Source organism: Argentina silus, assembly GCF_951799395.1.
Source record: "Argentina silus genome assembly, chromosome: 3".
Taxonomy (NCBI): domain Eukaryota; kingdom Metazoa; phylum Chordata; class Actinopteri; order Argentiniformes; family Argentinidae; genus Argentina; species Argentina silus.
In genome coordinates this window covers 11,782,429-11,805,922 of record NC_139657.1, presented here as the reverse complement: position 1 = coordinate 11,805,922, position 23,494 = coordinate 11,782,429, and the positions used below count along the sequence as shown (strand labels likewise).

General features: G+C 42.5%; 1 protein-coding gene across 1 annotated transcript; it reads left to right on the top strand.

Annotated features, from left to right (window-relative positions):
* Window positions 1-8,738: 8,738 nt before the first annotated feature.
* stra6 (signaling receptor and transporter of retinol STRA6) lies at window positions 8,739-23,137 on the top strand (the record flags this gene model as incomplete). The annotated part of the gene is made up of 17 exons (XM_083666433.1): window positions 8,739-8,833; window positions 9,931-9,997; window positions 11,648-11,730; window positions 11,935-12,068; window positions 13,057-13,223; window positions 14,331-14,456; window positions 15,163-15,233; window positions 16,236-16,315; window positions 16,435-16,496; window positions 16,724-16,886; window positions 18,648-18,723; window positions 19,264-19,397; window positions 19,526-19,643; window positions 20,250-20,351; window positions 20,524-20,687; window positions 21,371-21,508; window positions 22,851-23,137. 17 exons carry the CDS (start codon window positions 8,739-8,741, stop codon window positions 23,135-23,137), a joined length of 2,067 nt encoding a protein of 688 aa, XP_083522559.1.
* Between the last annotated feature and the right edge of the window lie 357 nt (window positions 23,138-23,494).

The following is a 23,494-nucleotide window of genomic DNA, read 5'->3' as shown; positions in this document are numbered from 1 at the left end:
TGTAATCCGTTGTCCTTTACTGATACATTAGACTAACATTGTTTTCTTGGGTAAGAATGCATGTTGAGTTGTGTTGTTCAGAAAACAGCATTTTTCCTGAATGTAGTGTGTGTCATTTTACCTGTCAGTCCCCTTTGTCTCCCTCATTACAGCATCCAGTAAGGTGCATTAGGTAGTTTAACTGGCCTTGCATGCCATCTGACCTGGGGTTAGAGGAGTGGATGCAGGTGACTGAACTGCTGTTCTGTACACAGTCAGTCAGAATGGCAATGTACAATGTTGTGTAAAAACAAACAATATAAATCGCCTTCAAAAAAACATTCTTTATCAGACACCATGATATTGATCCAAGCAAAAAATAAGAGAAACATATAAAAAAGAATCAAAATCAATATAAGTTAGAACTTTGCACTCTCTGACTCACATATTAGTCATAAGACACTAAAGCGTGAAGGTCAAACCAAGCCAAACATATTATTGACAGTAACACGCAAAAATGAACACACACATAAACACAAGTGCGTGCGTGTGTGCGTGCATGCGTTCGTGCGCACGCACACACAACACACACGCCCGCCCAAGAGATCATCCATCACTGCCCTGTAAAACACCCCACTGATAGCCAACCACACACAATTAGTCTTCTGAGCCAGAGCTCAGGAGGAAATCCTCCCAAAACAGCAATAAATACCCTGTTTTAATTATAGCATTCATTAATCGAAGTATGGTTTTACAGCCTGGGTGTGCTTTGACAGGGTTAATCAGAATAGCTAAAAGTGCAGAATAACAGGATAAGGCTTCAGACTGGTCAGGGTGACCGGATGGAACAGGAACTCTCTGTGGAATATTGCTATAGAGGAAAACACACTCTGAAGAGATAATAGACGCTACAATTCATAAGGGTTACATCAACTCCTGCAAATCTAATGTTCACTTGATTGTGAACCATGTACTGCCACAATAAATAGCCTAAATGGCACAATGTCTGTATGAGTACAAAAAAGATTAACCAGGAACCACTGTACTAAAACCAGTATGAATATGCAGTGCACATTGCAACAATCCTGTTCACCTTTTGTGATACTTTGTGTTGAAAACTTAAATGCTTAAATACATCTACTGTACGATAATGATTTATCAAATGGCATAATTGCTTACATATCATATATTTACATTTCAAAACATACAAGGTAAAGACTCTGAAGTCCCTGTTTTTTCTTATTTAAAAAAAAATAAAAAATAAAACTTTACAGGAGCACTCCAGAACAAAAGGTTGTGTGCTATCTCTATTAGGGGAAGATGTGAAGAAATCAATTTCATCTCTGCTCAGACACCATCCCCTCTCCGCGCTGTAACTCAGAGCGTCTGTCAGGCCATCGCAGCGTGACCGTGACAGGCTGAGTGCTGTACAGCGGCTCGCCTACAGGGAGGTGATCACTGCCACTTTAATAACCATCAGGCAGATCTGTACATGTCACAGGGTCCTTAGCCATAACATCCCACTCACAGGCGCCTCATAACATAGCAGAGATAAATCTTTACTCATTCAGCCTTCCACAATAACAATGGTAAATCACAACACAAATGACTTCCATGACAGAAATTGATTTTCTTTTTCTCTTAGTGGCCATTTTGAAAATCAAATCAAATCTTTGATGCCGAAAGTGCCATTTGAAAGCTGGCTACCAGCAATACTGGGTTACTACGCTTCTGTGATGTTAGATCAAATTGGTATTTGTCCTATTCATATGTTGAATTTCAATAAAGACGGACAGAATTTTGCGATGTTGACTATACTGTGTTATCTGAGGATTCTATATGCTTTCTCTTCTAGCTAAATCAAATGTGTTATATTCTTATACTAAGATCAACAAAAATTTAGACCTATCACATTTACTTCAGTTTTGTAAACAACATGTCCAACTTACCCATTTGATAGTATTGTAATTCAAAACTGCAAACATTTATATTCTTATACTATCTCAGTAGTGCTTATTATGCACTCTGAAGAGTCTATGGGTGGGGGAGAAAAGTCGGTTATTTCTGAAATTTACAATAGGCTGCTCCAATTTGCCAGAATTATAGGTGTCGACAGTGATAAGCTGTTCTGTCTCCTTGGCTGAATGTAAGACAGTCTTTCACCAGGATGACACACAAATCCAATTATGTTCTAATTGGGTGCTACAAGGCTCATTCATTACACATGAGCCTGACTAATAGAATGAGATGGGGAAAATGAACCCAGAAATTACTCATATGACCCAGGAGGTTTCTGGGTGTCATAGCTTAATGTGAAGCAACAATGGTCAATTTAAACAGCTGTCCTGTAACCATGCACTGAATAGAGTCTATCATCATGCTGAAAAATAATTAAAAGTGAAATGTAATGGTTGCTAATTGCCAATATATATATTTTTTTTTCCCTATGCAGACAATTCCATTGTAATGGCCAGGCCCAAACCTCACTCACCAAGACTATGGCATACTATGATAGCAAGCAAAGGGAACTCCACTTACTTGTGTGTAGGGAAAGGGCTCAGGAGACTGGGAAGGGCTGATCTCGAGAGGCAGGAGGAGAACCCCATCCAGATTTGGTTTTTGGGTGCACTGCTCCTGAGTTGAGGCTGCCCCGCTCCTTGGGGTGGATGGAAGGCTATCACTAGAGGAGTGCAGATCCGGTTTCGGGGAAGGCTAGGGACAGGAGAGTTAGGGGGAGGAGTGAGTGAGCACTGAATCCTAAATACACAATAATAGAGAATATTAATACTATAAATACAATTCTTAAAAGATATACGTCCAAGAATCACAGAGGGTTGCACCAAAAACAAACATCAGGCATTCTTACATCATCCAGCTGTTGATGTTGTGTTTGAGGCTGGGGTGAGGGGGGTGGTATGGGGCTAGGCTCAGTGCCACCTGGCGTAGAGAGCTCCTGGGACACAGAGATGCTGTTCTGGTGTTGAGAGGAACCCAAGGTCAAATGGGGCACCTGGAGGGTGTTGGGTCCAGATGAGGCCTCTCCGTCGGAATGGTCACTTCCTGGCACTGAGGGGATGTGAGAGGGGCTGCCTCCGTTCTTGAGGAAGGGTCTGGCCTCATGGAAGGCCACAGTGTAGACCAGACGACCACAGTGCATGGAGAGGTAGTCGGTATGGACACGCAGCAAGGCCATGATGCCACTGTACTGATACAGCTCCTCGCCCTGACCAGCGAACAGGTTAATGCGTGGGGCGTTGGTGCGTGGGTAGATGGCAAAGAAACCTTCCCCAGCTTTTGTGCCGTCCTTGTCCTTCGAGTCAGTCATGCGCAGAGCCTCCACCTTAAGACGCACATCGTGGTTTTTGTCATTTTTACAAAAGCCTTTAAATGAGAAAAGCACAGCTATTGTATTTGCTCAACTGATGAGAAATTAAACATTTTTCTTAGACCACCCAATTTAAATTATACTATATTATACTATACTGCACTACCTGTATATACTGTTCACACTGCACTTTTCTGCTTTTTTGCACTTCTGGTTAGACGCTAAATGCATTTCGTTGTCTCTGTACTTGTACTCTGCATAATGACAATAAAGTTGAATATAATCTAATCTAATCTAATCTAAAAAACTGCATGACAACGCACATTTAATCAGAAACAAAATCCCTAATGGTACAGTATGTAACACAGAGAAACATATACACCTTTGGGCAAAGTGAAGATGAATCTATTGTGCATGCAGGGGTAGAAGTCATCCAAACTGGTCTGGTCAATGGTTTCAGTGTGTCCAGAGTTAGTTGGAAGGATATCTCCATCACTGATCCTCAGCTGCACACCTGTTCCAGGGTCATCTAGCAGTGGATTCTCCACAGTTAGGACCAGCAGATACTGTCCCAGCTGATTGAACTGCACGTTCACCACCTCAAATTCAAAGTCCAGCTCCTTCTCCTCCACCTTCAAACGCCTCCTCTGCATGACAATAGAGAATAGTGGTTAACTTTACAGGATGAATTGTCTGTGAGAGCAGAGGAGGTCGATACTGAGTATAACTTCAACTGTTGAAGTGATGTTTAATGTGTCCGCTGAGTTTGTTATGTTGCTGCAGCTACGGAGGGCCTATCCCCATTGTGTCATAAAAGGTAAACAAAACATGGAAATTCACTGGCTAGTGGGTGGTTATGGCAAATAACATCATAAAATAAGGTCTACTCAACTATTCCATTTTACTCACTTTCAAAAGACATATCTGATCGAATATATTGGTGTTCCAATGACCTCAGACATGCATGTTGCTAACAAATATGATTAGGATGAAAAGAATTTAGTACAGTCGCTTACATATCTTCATGATTATCAAAATTGACTTTGTTATGGTTTGTCTTCATTTAATAAAATCACATTTTGGATGTTTGTTGCTCCAAAGGCCAAGAACTTGAACATGAGCACACGTTGGGTCCACATTCTTAAGTCCTTCCACCGTTGTTTTAGCCAACTGCATAGAGAGCAGCATTCTCAAGCTACTGTGACCCACTGAATGAAGATAGAAGCAGGTCAAAGTCCTACCAGTGATTGCATTATAGGTGTTCAGTTCAGATGATAACAAGTCTTGTTGCTCTTGAGGGTTGTGTGTGTCGTGTACTGTATATCATTATTGACAACTTGCAGTGTGGGAGTTGGTCATGTATGGAGGAATAACCTGGTCTCAAGAGAGAATTATTTAATGTTTTAAAAACCAAGCTAGACACAGCACAAGAGGATCTGTGAGTGAAGAGTGACCAACATATGGTAATTTAAATAATTTTTTAAAGCAGCAGCATTGCAGCAAATATATTACTCTTAATGCATTTTATTGTCAAAATGTCATAGGCCATGAAGTTTGACAATTGAAGTTTAGTTGATATTGAAGTTGACAAGCCATGTTTGACATGTTTCTTAATCCTGTAATCCAATTTTCCTATCCCTATAGCAAAACTTATCCTAGTCTATTTAGGAATGATTTCTACAGGAACTTTTGTTGAGTGCACATACGAAAAACAATGGTACAGCTATCACACACAATTAGGTATAGAATGCGTTTGACAACTGCGCTTCCACGCCTACCTCGTTCCGCCCACATGTGGTATTCCTGGTGAGTACAAGTTTTACTTTAACTTACTGACGATTTCTAACGTACTGTTAAACAAAATTATGATTTTTAACCTACTGTTAAAAATCAGTCAACAAAAACGCATACTTGCTTCCATCGTCATCTTTCCAGGATAACATACATCTTCCTCGTGTTTGTGGAAGACTAATTTGACTGTCTGCAGGTGCACTCGCGTTATCTAACTGGGATGAGAGCGTGTTGACTCACACTATATGCCATTCTTTCTTTTATTTCCCCAGACTAAATTGTAGTCGGATTGAGACAGAGCAGCCGACTTCAGTTATAAGAGTGAATTGAATGTGAATTACTATTTAAATGTCCCCGATGGTCTATTAATATGCAATTCATTGAAATAGTCCATATTCAGCACACTCGTATTGCAATTGCTGGGCTGTAGCGTAAACCAAAACTCAGAGGCCCATGTGACTGCTTGGGGACCTATTCCAGTCCATGCACACCTGTCTGTGTCCCTCTCCAGTAAAGTGAGACAGCGAGTCATGCTGAAGCTGAAAAGACTCATTGTTGCAGGACGGGAAAGATCAAACTGAAAACTTCAAAGGTGCGGATTTTGTACATAGTGTCTTTATCAAACGTAATCCAGACTATCCTACTGGAGCAGAGATAATAGCCTTTGATGAAAAAAAACAAACAGTGTTGAGTTGAAGGAGAGAGGTCTCATGTGTGGCCTATTCATACAAGCCTCTTCAAATAGACCAGAATGAATCATTATAGTAGTTAAATGAGAAATATACACAGAAAAGCTATTTTATATTAACACCAACACTTTGAGTATGCACTATATTGTTGAGGATTATTTTTGTTTGTCTAAATTTCTTCCATTTCAATACCCTCACTTTTTTCAATATTCTCACTTTTTTGTTGTGAAGATCAAGAGGATAACTGTCACTGTCGCTTGTCAGAGGCACAAGATGGATGTCTGCCATTTCCACTATTAAATGGTTTGCTCTGTCAATGGGGACCCCTACTGTAGTTGAACGCCATGGAAACTGTTGCTTCTAAATGGCGAATATAAGGCTTCCCCAGAGGCCCTGAGTGATGATGGTGGATATGAAGTCATTATAAGGAGCATCAATCTTCCCTACATGCAGCACACAGAGTCTATGTCCCTTTAATCAGATTCACTCTCATGTAGAGAGCTGCCTTGGCTTGGACAAAGACTGGACCTATTTAGTAGTGCTAAATTGGCTTCAGAGCCTAACTGATTGAAGCAAGATTACTTTTTCATTGTTATTATGAGGGGATGCCATTATGGCCTTATTGCCTTTGAAGAAAAGAGCCATCTAGGCCAATTGTGAGGGGTTAACCGCTGTTTAAGTCTCCTGAAGGAGTGCTTTAAAAGATCTCTGGTGTGGTTGTTTTAACACACAGGCCTACATTGTGTGCACACACAGTAGCACATAAGACAAGCCCTATGGAACTTGTGGAGGTTTGTTGGCTTTTCAGATGAATAGACCCACAAGTGATAATGTGAGTGTTTGGATTGTTAAAAATGGATTAGTAAACTATCAGTAATCCAATCACATTTATTTTGGTAGGGATAATGTTACTTGTACTGACTTTCAAAGGACTTTTGGAGTTAGCCCATCTAAGCAACCACTGCTAAACCTGATACAAGCAAACTGTCTGGCACAATCATGCCACCATCTCACTGATGTAATTAGAACTCTTCAAAGCATTCTTTGTTCAGCGACCCCTTTATTTGCCAGGCCATTTTTGCTTAAGGAGTGAATTTGATTCAGGAGCTTGTTAGCCTCCAGACACTGTTTTCTCAGGAGTGTTAGGAATGGATTTTTGTTGCTTTTTTTTTTTTTTTTAACAATCTCTGACTGTAATCCCGGCATAATGAGTGTACCCTGACGTGGAGGCAAGGTTGCAAAACCTCCTTAGTCTCACAGCACATAGGAGGCAGGAACTGGTCTCTTCAGGTACCATGCACAGTACTGAAGGTCCTCTTGGCACTGGTCAGCATTTTGCCCTGCAAACAAACTATTCAGCATCAAACACAATGTTAGAGAGTAACATAGTTTACCACAGCTGTTTTGCTTTGTTGTAGGAATATAATTGGAGTTGGAGTGTTAGGCATGTCCTTTGACCTTTGCCTGTCTTGGTTGCGCTCACATGGTTACGTCTCCCTGTGGTCCATGAGAATGTCCCAGATTAGTTTCTCCCAAATGTCTTCTCTCATCTGTCAACTGCTGAGAGTATTGGATTGAATATTTAATTAGGCTTATGTCGAAGTATTTGAGAATGATGTGTTAATGTAAATTGTGAATAGACTCATTGATCCGGACAAGACCATTCAATTGAAATGATTGCTTAGCAGCATAATTGGTGAATCTGAAAAGTCTCCATTTTGAGGAGGAAGTACTGTATGTTGCCCATGTAAGAAAAAACAGGGATGTGTCCATATCAGAATCACCGTCCTCTGTTATTTTCATGGGGAGTTAATATCTGAGATTATTAAATTACATCTGAATTGGACAAAAAAAACTGTTTTTGAATGTTAAGAAACCAATTAGTGCCGGAGACAAGAAGTTGTTATTCTCCACCTCCAATGAATCGCTGTACTTCCTTTTGTTTGCCTCAAATGGTCTAACTGAAGTGGTTCCCATCCGACAAAGTCTCTCACAGTCTTTGTACTCTACTCTTGCACACAGACTGCAGTTTGGTAGTGAATGCTACAGCAATCTTTGCTCGAAAAGGACTTAAAAGGGCAAACAAGGGAGATTATAGACATACATTTTCAAGAATGTCTGTATCGGTATGACCTGTGCATATAAACCTCTATCTTATCTTAATTGTTTTATCTGCTGAAGACAAAGTACTGGGTCGATGGAACTCTTCCTTGATTCTTATCAAGATGAGGGTGCAGAGTAATATTTGTGTGGATAGATTTGGCCCCGCTGCATTGCAGATGTCTCCACAGTGAACAGCATGTGTGTGTGGTCCCAGGTTTGCCACATTTAGTTTGACTCATTCACTGTTGGTAACCTGACACAAAGATAATTGCACTGTGACTGACGGAAAAACTCAATGAGAATTTCCCTGTTATCACAATGGAACTACTCTGATATTGCAGCCTCACCTCTTCCAGCAGCCCACACAGTCCCAGGTTGGCTGTTATAAATGTGCTCACCTCCACCAGCCACAGGTACAATAACATAATCCTGGAAGTTGATCTACTATAAGCCCTGTAAGCCTCAGGTGGCAGAGGATATCTTGAACATTTCTGTCCCTCCTTACACACACACTCTCTCTCTCTCTCTCACACACACACCCTTTCCCCCAGTCTCCCAGTGTGGTGGTAATCCTCATCTGAAAAAAGGGCCTGAAGTGTGGGGGTGGCACGCTGCAGCCAGGACCTGTCACATCACTCTCAGCTCCACGGTGGGACCAGGGCACCTGAACAGGGAGAGGGAGAGAAGGAGACCAAGCACAAGGACTCCACAGCAGCAGTGCGACCAAACTTTGGAGAAGGTTTTTCCTCCGTGGCTAAGGGGGGATCTGAGCTGCGTGTCAAGGGAGAGTTTGGGGGGACCAGCGAACAGTTTCACCAGACATTGGATCTGTTTGAAATAGAGACAGCACAATGAGTGTAGATGCCAGTGAATACGCTGTACAGGACAGCTATGATTACTCAGACTGGTCCACAGAGATTGCCGTGCCTACCAAGACGCCACAAGAGTAAGTACATGACATTCCCTTCGGTGCAACTGACTTTGGGAAAAAATTTTTTTTTAATTTTTTTATTGTTCTCTCCTGCATATGTGTAATGTATTATTTTATTAATTGATGATTAATTACCACTTCCTAACCTTGCCATGCAAAATGTTAGAAGCAGGAATTTGGGTAGACTGCATCAATGTGGGGAAGTTAAACGTTTTTCAAATCTTTACAAAAATGTCTCTTATACCTGGCTGGTGGTCAGTGTGATGAACATGGGAATGGTGCATTAAATGTTTCACAAGTGCTCTTGTCTACAACTACGATACACTACAGAGAGTAATGGTCAAGCTTAATTAGTCTCAAAGCTTGACAGAGACCTAAGAACAGGCTACTCAACTGTATGAATCAACCTGCTACTCTGAGTATAGCTATACTGTGCCAGCTTCTATACTGTCACCTTTTGTTATGTTTTAACAATGGAATAAGGGTCATATAAGGGTCTTGTATGGGAATTAAGGTGTTCTAAGAGTTTTAAGGGCATCTACTTTGACTTTTTGTGCGCCAATTCTCCTCGATGCATTGACTGGTCATATTTCTCGGGTTTACTGGGAACTTCAGTAATGCTGTCCATTACTGTTTTACTGAGGCTAGGTGATGTATTCTGGCAGCAGGGACGCTTTCCGAGGGCATGTGGTTAGGGTTTAGTGCTCTCAGCTAGCACCATTGTCAGTCATTTGTCAAAGACACCTCCCTGGTTTGGCTATATACCATGCAAAATACCTGTGGGCTCCCCTGAAAGTATTTCAGTGCAGCTCGGTAATTCCTATCCCATGAGCATTCATACTCCTAAGTGCACAGGACCATGTGAGCCTACTCATTTGTTGTTTTCTTGCGTCACGTTGACACCAATCCGTTTAAATGCAAATCTGTTCTTTGCGATTTCAGTGGCAAAGTTTCCAGCCGCAAATGGTCTTCTGACACAGAGGTGTGAATGGTTGAGGGGGGTGGGGGTGGGGGGCGAGCCTGCTCGGTGACTCAACGTGTGCCCTGAGTTACAACATTCAATTTCAACAGCTTATTATTGTTCTGTTTTATGTTTTTTTTTTTTTTTTCAGAGTAATCCTACCATGTGACCCTATTGCTGATGACAGGCTCTACCACATATGCATTGCTGCAATATCTGTGAGTCCTTCCTCATATTTGGGTCAATATATCTCTACCTCTCTCTATCTAGCACACGCCTCATGTCATTACAGGGGAGGCTGGTGGAGGTAGAGATCGGAGGAGGGGCTCATTGTAATGCATTAAATGGAATGCGGAACGTGTGTTTGATACCATTCCTCATTCCATTTCATGCATTACAATGAGCCCATCCTCTGATTTCTACCTCCACCAGCCTCCACTGCCTCACACACTATTTGACCACTATCTCTGCCAATCTTGCAATAACAACTGTTCATTGGCTGTCAAATTTACGCACCAATCAGCCCTTCTTACAGTAATTGATGAGAAGTACAGTATGGTAAATGACATGAGTTGTTGTCTTCCCTGTCTATAAGATTACTAATCATTTCAACACCATTTGGTCTAATGACTTTACTTTCCATGTAACCTGGATTATATTTTGAATGACTCTTAAGTTTTACATTTACATTTATGGCATTTAGCAGACGCCTTTATCCAAAGCGACGTACAACAATACATTTGTATTCTATATATTTTATTAGCAGGAGAGAACTTGTACCGGGGGGTAGCAGGGGAGAAGAGGTCTTGGGGTTGGGGTTAGAGTTAGTATAGGGGGGGTAGTGAGGGTCTTTAGGAGGGACTGTTAAGATGTAGCTTGAAGAGATGGGTTTTGCAGTAGTCAAGGGCTTGGACCAAAAGTTGTGCTGTGTCATGTCATGTCAACTGTATCATGTCATGTCATGTCAACAGTCCTGCACAAGATGACTTTACATTGAACTTTGACTCTAGATCACATGCGCACCGCACTGCACAACTTTGTTGTCAAAGTCAATAATTGTCCTCGGTGGGGAACATTATGTTGTGAGGCTTTCTAACCTTAACATGCCCACATGATATGTGACCCAAAACTTCAAATGCACCTCCTGCCATTCGCTATCCCAGTCTGTGGTAAGCATTATGTCAGTCAAATAGCCAGATCTGTCACACAGCATGTTTACTCACCAGCCTTCACACTAAGCTACTACACATCCCCCCCTTGCTGTCTCATTACCCACTCTTCCTTTGATGTGTGTAGAACAGTGGAGGCAGGTGGTCGTAGACATGGGGAGGACAGGCTCATTTTAATGGATGGCATGGAATGAGGAATGGTATCAAACACGTGTGTTCGACATGTGTTTGGTGCCATTCCTCATTCCGTTCCATCCATTAAATGAGCCTGTCCTCCTCATTTCGCCATCCACCAGCCCACTATCCCCTGGTGTAGAAACTGCCTCTCAGTAATTGGTCCATATTGGCCCATGTCATGGCCTGAGCATCTCTTCAGGCCTGTGTTTCCTGTAAACGAGTCACAGGTCATGCATGACATGTCACTGAACTGTGTCTCACTGGTCAGTGATCCTGACTAATGGGAACTCGTTCAGATCAGAGCCAGGGGTGGGAGCTGGTGTGAGAGATCTGTCCTTTTGTGGTGGGGGTCCCCCCCCCCCCCCTTGTCTTTGGTCTGAACTGGGGTAATGGCAAGGGGGGCCTTATGAGGAGGCTGGGGGGTGTACAGCTGCAGAGGGCCCCCTGCTCTGGTCTAGCAGTAGGACAGGGGTCAGGAGCATGCAGATGGGAGGGGTAACTGAGATGTCTCCTGTGCTCCAGCTTGTGGTCATGCTGATCCTAGCCGTCCTCGCCAGGCGCATGAAGGTGGGAGACGGTCTGAAAGGAGTCCCAGGTTTACTCAGGTGAGCGCCTGTTCTTTCACACCCTCCTCTGAATTCTTGAGACCAACACCATGGTCACCAAGTGGCAAATTGGAATTCACAGTATTGCTATTCATTTTATATAATAATAATAATAATAATAATATCCAATTATTGCTTTTAGCCGTTATGTAAATTATGCAGCTGGTAACATATTGGTTCTATATCTCCTGTTTGATTCCCCAGCCCTGTAAACTTCCTGGATCATACTCGGCACAAGGGCCTGGCTGTGGCCGTGTTTGGAGTGCTCTTCTGCAAGCTGTTTGGACTGGTTCTAGCGCCAAACCCCCTCCCCTTCACCACAGACCCAGAGAACAAACGTGAGGAGGTCATCCTGGTTCCTCATACAGCAGCTCTATTTTGGCTGTCGCCGTCAACTTTCATTGGGCTAGAATGTTATGTGACCATGATGAAATGATTGGTGGGAGCAGTGTTTTTTCTATGGAGCACTGTTTTTCAGTTGTATTTTTTTTGTGTAGTTGCTTAAGATAATGGAGCTTGATTCTCATTTTCCAAAATGTGTTATCTTTGAGGCATTGTGTCCCAGACCACCCCTGTCTGGGAAGCATTGGTTACAGTGAGTCACTGCTCTTCATGAGATATGATCCTAATTCACTGGCCCACTTTGAAGAGGTTGGCAGCTGTCCAGAAGCCTGGCTCCAATGACAGAGATGTTCTATAAAAAAGGATGTTAAATTCGTCCCAACACACATTTTTGCCATTTGAACAGTCGCTCCATTGATACAATACTTGAGTTATGTAATTGGATTATTTTTGTCTGCATGTTTCCCTATTCTTTCCGACTTAGGGCTTGTACAGTAAGTCTGAAATGAAATTACATAAGAATTTGTTAAGCAATCAGACCCCTGCTATCATACACGTAGTGCCAGTAGGAACTGTTATTAACCAGTTTTATTGACTGGTTGTTATGAGGCAACACCATGGGTTTCTCCACTGGGAAGTCAATTACACAGTTCAGGTGCAGACACTCACAGTGGCCCAACATTGAGATAGCAACTATCTAATTAGAGATCAGAAGGGCTCATGTTTTAGATACGTGGCACTTGCAGAGAGTCATTTTATGTCTATGAACTAATATCTGAACTCATCTGCCGTAGTGCTTTCTCTTAACTCTTTAACTCCTTGACAAGCATTTATGCATTTGGTCCGTGACTCTCATGTCCTGTCCTGACAGTCCTTTAAGCAGCCATGGCTTCTCTTAGTACTGTATCTCTGTTATATTAGATCCATCTATGGTATGCTTTGATATTTTGGTGCCTCACACTCTTTAACTGTTTTATTTCCTAGAAAACTGGATGATTCTGTCCCTGTTCTACTACCCCGCTCTATACTACCCCCTCCTGGCCTGTGGTACCTTACATAATCAGGTCGGCTACGTGCTTGGTAGCCTGCTGTCCTGGACACACTTCGGTGTTCTCGTCTGGCAGAAAGTTGACTGCCCAAAGACTCCAGAGGTAAGGGAAAAAATGGAGTTTGCTGCACACTGCATGCTGGAAATCTCTCTGCTTCCTATGTGCATCTATGGCAATTGGCCAGTATTTACTGTCTACTACATTGCTTTCATCTGTAGAATGTTGGTGCCAGTAGAATGCAAAACGTGCCCTGATGGTCAGATGGGACTCTAAGATGTGTTTGGCTTCAGTGCCAGTATGTCTGGCCTGATCAGATTGTTTATGTGACATGAAAACATCCAAGCAGTCAGTAATTTGAAGAAGAGCTTTGAGGCTTCAGAGCTTGATGTCTCTCACAGGCTCAGCTCTACTGAAGGGAGCTGAGACTCACAACTGCTGTCACACACACACACAAAGCCTCAAAAACACTCACACAAAGCATTGACATCTTTATTCACATTGCCAGTTTACCTCACTCAATAAACCTGAGACCATGCACTAAAAGAGGTAGTTTGAGCCTTTGGTCTTCACGTCTGTGTATGAATTGACATGCTTTTTTTCATCCGCCCAAGCATTTAGCTCTGGCTAATGCTATGCAAATGCCAATTCATATCTCTGGTAAATACCTATTGATATCAGTTGAACAAAGGTCTGTTCAAATCATTTACTGCAACTTTGGGGGTCTGAGAACTGGGAAAAACAAGTATGGTACTGTCAGGGTACTGTGCTAGCAGCGTATTGTAGCTTGAGATTTTTTTTACCAATGAATGGTCAAGACTCAGAACAATTTGTTCTGCTTTTTGTCGATCTTAATCATGGGGCTTGGTCACAGTTAATCACTTTAGTATCTGTCAGTAAAATAGAGAAAGAAGTCCAAGCTGCACATTGTGCAACGGTCATCTCCTTGAAGTAAACCCCCAGCCAGTCGATTTGTCCCACCAGCGTGCTGGCACAGACCAATGTCTCGAAGGAGCATGGGACAGATCAGTGTGTTGTTCTCAAGCTCTCTGTTCCCTCAATAGAGTGTCTTGCTATTTGTAGTCCACTACTATGCATAGCAGGTTTCAATAGGAGCCCATTTTTTTTATTTTCTATTTTTGAAATAGGGAAACCAGGTCAAATGGTGAGGAGAACAAAAACATGTTTTATTTATTTCTGTCTTCATTGCAGATCTATAAGTACTACTCCCTCTTCACCAGTCTGCCCCAGATTGCTTGCTTGGCATTCCTCAGTTTCCAATATCCCCTGCTCCTGTTCAAGGGCTTAAAGGGCACAGAGAAAACCAATGCTACTGAGGTGAGTGTGTGAGTTGTTGAATTCCTCGGAGGTATCCCTGTGCGTGTGTGCGTGCGTGCGAGCGTGTGCGTGCGAGCGTGTGAGTGCGAGCGTGTGTGTGTGTGTATGTACAGTAAGGCTACTGTACCATTTGTGATTCTGAGACCTGTTCACTTAAGATAATGGCGAGTGGATAGGCTCATCCATACCACCTGGTTTTCCTTTCACACATATTAGGCATTAGTCAAATGAAACTTACTTACTTAGGAGCATATTTCTTCTGACCTTGTGTGCACGTGAGAATTCATCATGAGTGGCCCACTAATCAAGAAGCTTACCTTGCAAACACAATCACGTAGAAGGAAATATGTACACTCCAAACTAGCATACCAGAGGCCTAATCATTGTAAGCAGCTTTGATGTAATTGGTTTACGTTATGTTCCTGATCAGATTATGAAAAGGTTGCGTTGTTTTCCCACAGAGAAGGCACAATGCTGTGTTTATTTGATGATAATCTCAGTGTGGTTGTGACGGAGCTAGGGTGGGGAGATCACTCAGGGGTTGTCCGTTCCCCCTCCCCCCAACCCCACCCCCCCATCCATCCTGCACCGCATTGAGAAATAATACACCTGATGGCCCAAATCGAATCACACATACTGTGTACGCCTAGAGTATGTGGATTGGTATGAAAAATGTCACATGTGAAAATGTTACTTTTCTCCCTAGGACCTTAACAGCAGCTACTACAGAGACTATGTGAAGAAAATCCTGAAGAAGAAGAAACCCTCAAAAGCCAGGTCAGAATCATAACCCTGTCCAAACTAGATAATATAAGACACTTTGCACTACAACTGACTTACCATTGTTTTGTTGTGCAACTTCATATTCCAATATACATGAAGTACACAATATAGATGTGGAGATATGGAACTAGATATGGAACATTAGGTTGAGGGTATTTTCCATGATGGACGTCCCTCTAATGTGTTGTATGCCATGACATCACATGAAGCAGGGAGTTCCTGGCCAGAAAGCTTTGTGTTCCGACCTGTATGCTGGCAGAGTTTCCAGAATCATTCCATGAACAGTTGTCCCTGGGGGAGTTCCTTTAACATTAGAATGGGACATGCTTTCCCTATGACCTATTAGAGTGTCTGTGGAACATACAGTCATGCTTTAGATTCATTAATGTGAGGCTTACAGTATGAATGAGTTAACGTGTTCATTCTAGACTGTAGATGCACATCAGGGGAGGCTGGTGGTGGTAGAAATTGGAGGCTTCCATTGTAATGTATGGACTGGAATGAGGGTTGGTATCAATGACGCGTTTGATTCTGTTGCTCATTCCGTTCCATGCATTGTAATGATTCCTCCTCTGATGTCTACCTCCACCAGCCTCCCCTGATGGACATCTTTTCTATGCAAATTAGCAGTGAGTGATGGAAAGGTTGTTGTAAATTGTTTTCCCCATGCCATCATAGTGAATCACTGGCAAGGGAGGAGATATTTCCCTCCTGTGTGGAAATTCTCTGGCATTATCTGGATAGGATTTCACAGGAAGAGATTGTCATACTGCAGTGTGGGAGTGAGATGTGAATAGACAAGGTTTGTTGTGTGAGAGGTAAAGTCTGAGAGGAAAACAGAGATGGGATTTCTTATCCCCGTGTCATCCATACTCAGTGCATTGTTCTCTTTTTTTCCAAAAGGTATTATAAGACAATAATTGATACGTGGGGTAAAGCATACAGATACCTGTACAGATTGAACCACTTACTATGTATGCCTGTCTCTGTCTGCAGCACATCAAGCTCTGAAAAGCCCAAACTGTCAGTGAGGATATCTGATGCTGTGAAGTCATACATTTACACACCAGAAGATGGTATCTATTGCATCACAGTCTCTTTGCACGGTGTACTGAATTGTCTACAGTATCTATCAGATGGTGTTTCTGCCCACACAGCTGGTCATGTGTTTTTTTGCCCTCCTTTTCTATGCTAGTATTCCGTTTCCCAATGAAGCTGGCAATATCAGCTGTGGTGTCATTCATTGCTATTTACCAGGTAAATATTTATCAGTCTAGATAATTATCCATTATATGTTTAAAATGCAAACAACATCTAAATTGTACATTTGATGGATTCATGGCAACCATGCTCAATGAATCATGCATTTATTCTCACTTAAAGGCCAAACTAGGACTGCGATCACAGTAATTGTGGCGTGACCATGCTGATATTGTACAATAGCAGGTCTGTTTCCTGTACTGACTGAACTTCCTATTTCCCAGATGGCACTGTTACTGGTCACTGGAGTGGTGCCAACTTTGCAAATCATCCGTAGTGGGGTCGATGAAGACATCGCCTTCCTGCTGGCTGGCTTCAACATCATCCTCTCTGAGGACAGGAAGGAAGTGGTCAAGATTGTGGTGTACTACATGTGGTGTGTGGAAGGTGAGCGTGGTGTGGAAAACATTCCCGACTTTTATTTTACTCAATCTGCTGTGCTGTGAGCTATGTTATGATGCATCATAAATGGTTTGAATGTTAAAGTATGAGTGTACAACTCCTATATGGTACACAGGACAGTATTGTCTGTTACAATCAATAACTTGAATTCAGCCAATGACACACAGTCATTGGTGCAAGAAAGAGGCTATGTGATAAACAATAAGACTTGCATTTTTTAATTTGTATTCTTTATTTATACACAGGGAGATCTTACTAAGACCCAATTCTCTTTTACAGAATAGCCCTGTAAAGTACATGGGGAGAGAATGTTCACTCTTTGATCACTGTTTCCATGTTTCAAGGGCCACACGTAGTCTATAATACACCAAGTGTAGGGTTCTGAGTCTCGTGGGTGTGATAGAACTAACCACAGACACTTCAATCCAATTCAAGATTTATTAACGACCGGTCAGGACCAGCACTTACAAGTAGCATACAAGCTTTGACAATTTACATGAGCTTCAAACACAGTTTCTATACACTTCTTGAGAGAGAGGGGAATCTCCCCCACCCCAACCTATAGAATTTATGCTTCAGGATTAAGAACCTTTTAAGGCACACATAAAGAACCCCAATGTATATGAAGGTGTCATGGTAACATAGACCAGATGTGGCCATAGGACAGACTGTGCTATAAAGTACATTATGCACAGTAAGCAGGATAAGATCAGTTCTCTGTACTCCCAGTTCACAGACTGCCTCATCTCATGGTTTGATGATAGTTTTCTTGACCTCAGTGTCACTAAAACCAAAGAACTGTGAATTGGAGGGAAGAGGGTAGTTGATGGAAGCCATGCCTTCAAGCCTGCCAGCATGAAAGGACAGGAAGTGGAGCACACTTGAAGTGTCTGGGAACAGTGTCGGATCATAATCTCAGCTTCCAGGAAAACACTGACTACATGTAAGAAACAGCTTCTCGCTCTACTCAGGATGTTAAGTAGCTTCAATGCAAGCGAACACACCATGGTTTACAGATCACTGTGTGAGTATTCTAACTTTTAACATGGTCTCACGGTACGGGAACCACTCAGTCAAGTGCAAAGGCAAATTGGCCCAGATTGTCAATCAGGCAACAAACAGCCGCAACTGCAAGGCCTGTTTACACAGACCATCACAAAGAAGGAAATCCAGTTGTTCAATGACTGTTACTCATCTCCTCCATCCATCATTTCACATGCTACCATCAGGGCGGAGACTTAAAACACCACCAACCCCTAAACACACTTATAAGAGATCATTCATCCCCTCTGCTGTAGCCATCCTCAACAAGTACATTGAAATAACCTGTTTCTATATATCTTGTGTATTAAGTATGTTATGTATGTATGTATGTCTGTTTTTACCCCCCCCCCCCCCCCCCCCCTATTTTTTACTCTTCTTGTACCAAAAGAAAAGTTCTATACTCAAATCTCCATCACAAGCCAGCCAGGCTCTTTTGAAAAGATGGCTAGGAGCAATAGAGGGAGTTACATTTAACATAGCTCTCTTGTCACGCTGACTTAGCTGCACATTTGTAAATCAACAGCTAACACCACCAAAGGCAAGCAGGAATAGTGCTGTTCTCAGCATTATGGACCGCTGAACTTGTGACATGTTTTTTCCTACAGGATCATCAGCAGATGTCAGAAAATGCTGAATGTTTCAAATGAATGTGACCCTGCCACAGGAACTGACCTTTGTGTTGTGTGATCTGTGTTTTGGCAGTGTGCTACCTCTCTGCGATAACCCTGTCCTGCTTAGTGAACCTGACCATGCTTATGAGGTCGATGGTTCTGCATCGGTAAGTCTGAGAACAGCATACCACCAGACCACACCACACCACCCTCTCCCACTCATTTCATTTGTTGTTTTTTTTACCTTGTCTGTCTTTTACTTCATAAACTTGCCAAACATCCCTAAACTGACTTCACTGTGATGGGTTGGTAAAGAGGCATTGTCACTTGATATCTCAACTTATGCAATTCTAATTATCCAGACAGGCAGTTAACTCGATGTCAATAATTAGGAAATTAATCTTCCTTGCAATTGCAGTCACACAGATAGCCAGTTAGCAGAGAAGGAAACCATTATTATGATAAGAGAGGAAAATTAGGTAATTATACTAGATTAGGCCATATTAAAAGTAATGAGATTTTCATTTGAGGTTATACATGAAATTGCATTAAGCTGATATAGTTTTGCACATCCATTTACTGGGACTCATTTTCTGTATAATGTGCATACAGTATCTGTGTTTCACTGGTTTGTGTATGACATTGGACACCATTGATGTCACACCCAAGTCGATGTCTTTGTGTGCATTCTGTTCTATCTTCCCTAGGTCAAACCTGAAGGGGCTGTACAGAGGAGACATCTACAACGTCTATAACTGCCAGAGGAGCATTAGGCCGTCCCGCCCAGCCCTGGTCTGCTGGATGGGATTCACCAGTTTCCAAGCTGCCCACCTCTGCATAGGTAATACCCTCTGTCGGGGTCAAGACAGTAGGGTAGAGCAGGTGTTCTATGTCACTGTCACTTTTAGGTTGTTTTTGTTTTGTTTTGAGGTGTTAGCTCTGATCCTCTTGTCATTACCATTTTCACAGGCATGATCATCCAGACATTGGTGTTCTTCTTCTGTATCATGATTGCCGTGTTCCTCATCATCATCCCCATCCTGCATGGACAGAATCTCATGCTCTTCCACATCCTAGGGAACATGTGGTGAGTGTTCCAGAATCTCATGCTCTTCCACATCCTAGGGAGCATGTGGTGAGTGTTCCAGACACACACACACAGCTCCCTTCACCTTGGCCAGGGCTCTCTTGTATTTCTATCTCAACGGCTCTCACCTGGATAAATAAAGTATCAAATAATTTCTCATTGGCACTACTATACTGTGTGACTGAGAACTCATCCCCATTCATCACTTGAACCATGCATATTCCAGAAAGCTCTGAGTCCTCAGTATTGTCGTACCAGCGGAGGCTGGTAGAGGTAGAAATCGGAGGACGGGCATTGTAATGGCAAAAAATGTATTTGTACTATTTTGCTTAAGTCACTGAATCCACACTGTTGGTGAAGGAATGCTGATCCAGCTTTAAACAACGTTGTTTAAACTTTGTATATGCATTAAAACTCTCAACTGAGACCAAACATTGTTTATTGTTGTTCACTGAAAGATTTCCATCACAGCATGCATTACAAGTCAAGTCGATTTCTACCTCCACCAGTGTCCTCTGTGTCATAACCATCTCAAGAGACACCTCTATAGTATAGTTACTCCCTCAAGTCATCATGAGTGTGTGTCCTTGTATCCTCTCCTATCAGGCCCTTCTGGTTGATGCTGTTCTTAGCTGTGCTGGTTGAACATGTTACTGCCAGCTTTTGCTTTATCAAAAAGTCTGCAGGAACACGAGATCTGAACAACAGGTAAGTTGTTTTGCTGCAACATAACATGATGCATCTTTTATGTATTATGTATTTTTATGTATATATTTACAGTATGTATTATGGGCTGCTTTATCTGTCCAAACCGCATGAATGTACCCATAAAATAAATTAATTTACACTTGAGATTGAGAATTGTATGTGTGTATTTCAGGGGTAGTCTGTTCCTGCTGACCTACCTGCTGTTCCCAGTCAATGTTCTGATTGGTGTGCTGCTGGGATTGTGGCGTATGGTGATCACAGCCCTCTTTAACATCGTCCACATGGGTCGCATGGACATTAGCCTCCTCAACCGCAATGTTGAGGCGTTTGACCCCGGTGAGTCAAACACTCTGGACCTGTATCCGCCATGATGGGCATGTCACTTCCCAATATGCAATCTCCTTTTTGCACTCATTCAACCTGTGAGATGTGTGCATGCGATTCCCCCAGGACATGGACAAAGTTATTTTACCATTTGATATTGAATACCTTTTTGAAATTCGCTATGGAGACGTCGTATGTCTGATTTCAAATTCACAATTATATCACTCATATCAATATGTGGATTAGTCATGTAAATTCCCATATCGGACTAATTTTCACCTTTGCTATTGCCAGTTTTTATTCCATTCCCTGAGGGTGCTTTCACTGCATTGTGTTAAGTAAAGCGAAGCAATTTTCGCAGAATAACTGAATAAATGCATTTATAGAGGTTCCACTTAAGGGCCCAGAAATGGGTTTCTCATCCACTTCACCATGCAGCTAGCAAAACCTGACTCATATGCTATCCCTGTTCAATGCAACAGAATTATGATTGCACTCCAATCTCAGAAATGGCTGCCGCTATGAGACATCTGTTGGGAGCGAAAGCAGATGGGTAAAAAAGCGAGATGGCGTACTGCAGCAATTATGTTTGATAGAGTCAGAGGCGATCCTTGTCCAATCTATAGTGCTGTATATGTGTTTATTGCTTTTGCCCAGTTAGACTGATCCCCCTCCCTCCCTGTGACTCCCTGCAGCTTACCGCTGTTATGCTCATTATCTGAAGATTGAGGTGAGCCAGTCTCACCCTGTGATGAAGGCCTTCTGTGGGATGCTGCTGCAGCATGCCGGCCAACGAGGCAGTGTTGTACAGAAGACGCGTGACGCTGAGGAAGGTGTGTAGACTACCTGTGTGTCCATGATGCACAACATGCTCAATGCCATGCAGTGTTTATTTGTTCATGTATGATAGGAAACCTTTGCAATCTCCAGTATACATTACAGTATCCATACAATATGCAATATATGTTTGACATCTAACAGCTTCGTCTAACAGCTTCAGTGTTTGCCTATTTATTTATAGTATGTATGAAGATACCGTTTCAGTATGTTCTCTATTGTAAAAGGGTGTGGGGTATTTTATTTCTCATGAGGCATTTATGGTTCAGTCACAGACATCTGCAGCCCAATTCAAACATAATTGGATCATAACACTGTCTTGCACGTACAGTCGCAAGCAAGCATTGCAGTTGTGATTTAATTTGTTTGTGCAAATTGAGACTCAATATGGTATAATTTACACAGTGGTCTTGGTGCTACCCTCAATCAGATCTGTCAAAAACTAATCAGATGTCCTTATATGGTATGACCACTGCCCACGCTCTGGTTATCTCTCTGAGATGCTGTCACTATGACGATCTTAAATGGCTTGTCAACATGCAAAGACATAACACCTCCCTGAAATTAAACCGTGTGACTGAATACCTAATTATCTGCATTTTGTCATATTGACCACTAACACTGGGAGACACCTACTGTACTGCCTATTCATGTGTTTGATACCATTCCCCATTCCGTTCCGTGCATTACAATGAGCCGATTCTCTGATTTCTACGTCCACCAGCCTCCCCTGATAGAACTAGACAGATAGAATATCCTATAGATACCATAGACTGGTTGTCACTCATTGTGCCAAAATGATCAGAGGGGGTGTGGTCACTGGTGGTAGATATAGCGAACACACCATTATTGGACTGTACTCTTTTATCTGGTCCGACTTCTGGGTATTGTTGTTGGGTGCTAACAAATTAACAAATTGGTGATGTTGTTTTTCTGCTTGTTTCAATCTAGAAACGAGTGCATCATCAGTAATCATCTATTGTATTCCAGAGATTAGTTGTAGAGTAGATGATTACACAGATGGGCTGCTCTAATTGACTGTTTCATATTTATGTGGCCCAAAGGGCTTAAAGCTTTCAGTGTGTTAATGGCAAGCTCAATATGTTCCTGCTGTGCTCAGAGGATTATAAAATGATTGCTTTGCATTATTACTCTCTCTAGTATCTTGTGGTTCCCAAGTGACCTCCCTCCTAAACACTGCACTACAAAAGAACGTATTTCACCCAAATTAAATGAAAGACATGAGCAAATTTAAGACTGATTGTGTACAATGTTGCAGTGTGTGTGTCTGCTGGTAGAGCTGATAACATGGTCTTGTGTCTGTCTGAATGTTCTCAGGGATCCAGCTGGTCACCGGGGACAAGAAGCAGAAGATGGTGTCCAACGCCAAGCGGGCACGGGGTCACTGGCAGCTCCTATACACCTTGGTCAACAACCCCTCCCTGGTGGGCTCTAGAAAGCACTTCCAGCGCCAGAGCTCAGAGAGCTTTCTCAACGGAGCCCTCAACCCTACCACCAAGGAGGGCAGCAAAAAGGAGGTCAGCAAAAAGGATGGCAGCAAAAAGGAGGCCACAACTAAGGAGACTGGCAAGGAGTCTGAGGCCGCGGCCAACAACTTAAACTGAACGTGACCCCGTCATGGGGTGGGGGGGGGGGGGGCTGCTGCCGCCCCCTCTACAAGGCTCTTGTTGCTTTATCGTTCTTGGGCAGATTATACTGTATCTATAGTATTATTTTTCTATGCATAGATCTGTCTGGATTTGTTGAAATAAGTGCACTTATATCTCAGTGCCTCAGGAAGTACTGTTTGCTGAGTGTTTCCTATTTGTCTAGATGTACTGTGTATCTTGCCTGTACCGTCTCATGTTCCACAGTCTGTTGGTTGGATGACTCTGTAGCCCAGAATCTCTAGTCTAGCAGGAAAGGTAGTGTGGCACTGAACTCTGGTCTAACCATTCATACAAGGTTAGCATCTGTGACTA